Below are 4970 nucleotides of genomic sequence, written 5' to 3' on the forward strand. Positions count from 1 at the left end.
CACACCTCCTACTCCACCACGAGGCTCCTTCACCTCAAACCACTGTGCCAGCTCCACCCACTCCCGATGCCCTACCCACTTCTATCCCTCAAAACACTACGTCCACTCACCCCATGGTTACCCGCTACCATCTTGGCACCACCAAACGTGTTCAACGCATAAATCGTCTTGTCACTACCCCAACTCCCACCCCAAAATCATATTCCCATGTTCTTAACGACCCTATATGATAGAAGAATATAATGCTTTATTTAAAAATGGTATTTGGACCCTTGTGCCTTGCCCCGCGGACACAGACATAGTTCGCTCCATGTGGTTGTTTAAGCATATGTATAATGCAGATGGTACATTGAGCAGGTAAAAGGCTCGAGTAGTTGCTAATGGACGCAACCAACAAAAGTCTCTGTACGGCATAAAGCAGGCTCCTCGTGCCTGGTTCCATAGGTTTGTCGGGTATGCTGAGCGGTTTGTTTTCAGCATAGCAGATGTGACACATCCCTGTTTATCTACAATTAGGGCACAAATACAACATACTTGTTATTATATGTGGATGATATTATTTTGACAGCCTTGCCGACAACTTTTTATCATCGAGTTATCACCTCCTTGCATAAGGAGTTCTCGATGAACCTTGTCCCGTTGAATTATTTTCTAGGTATTTCCGTCACTCGTACTTCTTCTGGAATGTTTCTCTCTCAGAAAAGTATGCCTCTAAGTTCATTGAGTGTGCATACATGGTTTATTGTAATCCTAGCGGGAACCTGAATTGACACTAACACCAAACTTACCATTTATTGTCCCCGGGTTAAGGATCGCACGTTGTACCGTAGACTTGTGGGCGCACTTCAGTACATTATCTTTACTCGATCAGATATTTCCTACGTTGTGCAGCATATATGTTTATTCATGAATGATCCTCGGGAGCCTCACCTGACAGCTCTGTGAAGGATCCTTCGCTACGTTCAGGACACTCTGGATCTTGGTCTTCAGGTATTCGCGTCTTCCACCACTTCATTGGTTGCATACTCTAATGCAGACTGGGCAGGTTGTCCATCCATTCGTCGCTCCACCTCAGGGTACTGTGTGTTTTTGGAGAATAATTTGCTCTCTTGGTCCTCTAAGCACCAACATACTCTATCTCGCTCTAGTGCCGAAGATGAGTACCGCGGCATTTCAAACTTCATTACAGAGACATGATGGATCCGTAATCTCCTCCGTGAGCTCCATTGTCCGCTTTCCTCAGCTACTCTAGTCTACTATGACAACGTTAGTGAGGTTTACATGCCTGTCAATCCTGTTCAACATCAGCGAACCAACACATTGAGATAGACATGCACTTTGTTCGAGACCTTGTTCTAAAAGGCCACGTGTGTGTGCTTCATGTTCCTTCGCGCTACTAGTTTCAGATATCTTAATCAAAGGTCTCCCTACGACACTCTTTGATGAGTTTTGATCCAGTTTGTGCGTCCACCCTACTCTCGCTACAACTGCGGGTGGATGTTAACGGATTTATAATCATAAATGTATTGTTAGCCTGAATTATGTAAGGGCCCATTGGTTTAAGTAGCCCATTCGGTTTTATTGTCTAGAGGGTCATATATTGTTGGGCATGTCACGGCTGTAAATATTCAACGACATCAATTCATCATTCATTAACAAAATTTCGATCACTGGAGCCCGGTTGGTGAAGGCTAATCCCTGCCAAAAGACAACGCTAATAACAACTGAAACCACTAAAATTTACATTTACTATTAATTACAAAACAAACATACCGGCTACAACATCACGTAGTCTCAAATAAGAATGTGCAACTCTCCAATCTCTCATTCGCGATAGATGCTGCTCTTTACAGGATCATGCAACTCGATTAACTAATACATGTACTATAAGACAGGTATATTTACGCTCCGTTGAGCATAACTGACTGAAAAGGCACCCTTTTGATATCGACAAACGTTGAAAACTCATTGTTGATAGGTTGTTTCCATGGTTCCCCATCCATCTGCATAAAAGCTTCTTTCCATGCTCCACCCCGCAACTCAAACCGAATTTCTGTAGCCTGGAAAAAAAAAATGTAAAACAAACAAAGTAATTAAACAGTTTGTTCCTTTTGCTAGTAAGATTATATGAAATGTAACTGACCAAGTTAAGTAACTACCTGGGCGATATGTTTAGCTGAAATTAGATCAACCATAACAAAAGATGCATGCCATCCATGTTTAAACCCGAAAATTTCTAACAGACCATCATCTGCATTAGCCTCAACAAACCCTTTCTGCATACAATATATGAAATATGACATTAAACATGTATCATTTACTACTCAAATAAATGGTTAACAGAGAAAATGTACGTGTAAAAAGAATTTTTGTGCATAAACGAACTGGGCTGTTAACCATTTCTTAAAGATGTTCGGATACAGAATGTGTCTAATTATGATCCAAATCAGAATCCAAAACCGGTTTTTTTTTTTTTTTTAACCGAACAAATGTTACCTTTTCTAAATATTCTGGCTTCAATTTACCCCATGGATTCCTGCCACTAGCATAGCTATGAAGATTCAAAGCGACTATTGACCTAACACTGAAACACACACACACACACACAGACACACAAAGACACATAAGGCAAAAAAAATTGCATGTTCAGAAATTCATTGAAAAGTTATCATATCTAAAAGAACTACGGAGTATTAAAAGGAAGATTATCGTAAACATAAACAAAATATGATTTACGACAGTAATAAAAAAACAAAGATAGCGTCCATACCTTGATGGGATAGTAACTGGGTCCCATGTTGTGCTGTTAAGTCTTTTAACATGGAACTTCAAGATGTTATTGAGTCCCCTGCATTCACCAAATTAAATTTGCAAACTAGATAAGAACATCACTATAATTCAACTCTATACGTGGTCATTGAAAGACATTTAACTCTAAATATGTTTATTCGAATTACTTGAACATGTCGAAAAGATAAAACTTAAAATATTAGCTTAGAAAAAAGTATATCAACAAAATAAAATCACCCAAAACGCACTTTTAGAGCATCAAAACCTTTAACCTCCATAAGTTATTTACTTTAAGAACATTATTTTGTTGGTTAACTGACACACACATACACACATTTGTAATGATAGTTGACACTAATAATGAAACATAATTGACACAATGATGGTCTAAAAACTTGTTGACAGAATACTTTTATTTTGGGTCAACCCATTTTATTTACGCAACCAGAGCAATGCAACTAATACCCTCCAAAGCTGAAGGAAGTCTGTGTGCAGTATTTATCTTATGAACCAATTTTCATTTATTAAAATGTTAAAATAAGTTTCTGAGTAGATTTTTTTTGGTTTAAAAGAGACAACTTATAGATTGTTTATATATATATATATATATATATATATATATATATATTTTAATAAAAGGACCTTGGATATGTGCGAAGCTAGATACTCTATGCACTTAGAAGACTTACATAACACTTCAAATTACTATATATCATACCTTAGACCTGGAGCAGCTATACAAGGCGTAAAAAACCAACCTTGTTTGCAACTATAACTCGAGTAAATTATCTGCAACGGATATTTTGTCCATAAAGATCGTAAACCCCTAAAATAATTAATTGATTAACTTCCTAATATGTATATGCCAACTCACATTGGAGGTGGCAGATGTGCAGGTACAGCAGGATGTGTAGTGTGGCAAAACATGACCTTTTATGTAGTAGATTGGGTTGACCCGAAACACTTTATGTACAAAAATTATAAAATCTTGATACATAGTTAGCGGAGTATATCGAATATGATTATATAAACTATATTATATCAAATTTATACTGCATAAAAGTACACTTTTGGCAACTTTTGCCAATTAACAAGTTTCATTTTTAGAATTATTTTCTTATTAACCCGCGTCAAAACATAACCCAAATGTGCCCATTAATAAGTAAATGGGCCAATTTTGACCTCTACTTGTATTCACTCAAGCAAAAGTGGATAATGAGAAGACATAATGATAAACTAATTTACAAAAAGTGGAATAAAGGTTGGACCTTGTTTGAAATTGGACCTTTTGCAAGGTAAGGTTTCTCATTCCGTAAATGATGAAATCCGTAAGCCACTTGAGCATCCATTCCTACAGTGTAAAAAAATTACATTCCATATAAATAACATAAAACATAATTAACCTAAAGCAGAGTGTACAAGCGCCAAAGCGGCAAAACCTGGTTCTACATGAACTTTGTTGTACATGTATACAAAATAATAAAGTTATGATCAAAATCTAACAATTGTAGCTGTCTTTTATAAGCATTTTTTTTTTTTTTTTTTTTTTTTTTTTTTTTTTTTTTGAAAAGCAAATAATATTATTAATAATGGAATATCAAAGTTACAAGGCCCTATGTATACTATACAATTGTGAAATGGAGATGCACATTCAGGAACTAATTTAGCGAGGGTAGCGACGAGAACTATAACAAACTAAAGAGGGAATATGAACTTGAAGAAACAAGCCGAGAAAGAGAGGGAAACAGTGACGATCCAGCGCCTACAAAGCTTCCACACTCTATCCCGATTAATCAGACCCTCGATAGAAGAAATAGAATTCGCAGCTACACTACATTGAGAGGGTATGTCAACCTATGCCGACGACACGATGTGGTGGGTCCGCGACGAAGAAGGAAGGATTGATGAGCCATTGGTGCCACATGATTGATTTCTTTTTGCGCAATCTTTTAGATATCCAAGATAGGATTAAAGTGGAAGGTTAAAAAAACTTCTCTTTAATTCCTTTGGCCTGGTTTTCATTATGTTCGTCTTAATCAGTGTCAGTATGAAGGCTATATCTTTAAACATTAGAAGTTTTAAAATCGGGGGAAAGGTTGATGTTGTTGGGTGGGTTAGACGCTTAATAGTTAAAGAAAAACCTTCCTTTTTGGCGTTACAAGAAACGAAGCTACACCTTG

The 4970-nt window shown here is 37.1% G+C and overlaps 1 protein-coding gene across 1 annotated transcript; it reads right to left on the reverse strand.

Annotated features, from left to right (window-relative positions):
- Window positions 1-1734: 1734 nt before the first annotated feature.
- LOC139851298 (diacylglycerol kinase 3-like) lies at window positions 1735-4144 on the reverse strand. Its single transcript, XM_071840320.1, has 4 exons — window positions 4059-4144; window positions 2771-2848; window positions 2160-2276; window positions 1735-2060 (listed from the first exon to the last, which is right to left on the reverse strand). The coding sequence occupies exons 2-4, from the start codon at window positions 2795-2797 to the stop codon at window positions 1902-1904; spliced, it is 303 nt and encodes a 100-aa protein (XP_071696421.1). The 5' UTR covers window positions 2798-2848; window positions 4059-4144; the 3' UTR covers window positions 1735-1901.
- Window positions 4145-4970: the final 826 nt, after the last annotated feature.

This window comes from Rutidosis leptorrhynchoides, chromosome 6 (assembly GCF_046630445.1).
Source record: "Rutidosis leptorrhynchoides isolate AG116_Rl617_1_P2 chromosome 6, CSIRO_AGI_Rlap_v1, whole genome shotgun sequence".
Classification (NCBI taxonomy): domain Eukaryota; kingdom Viridiplantae; phylum Streptophyta; class Magnoliopsida; order Asterales; family Asteraceae; genus Rutidosis; species Rutidosis leptorrhynchoides.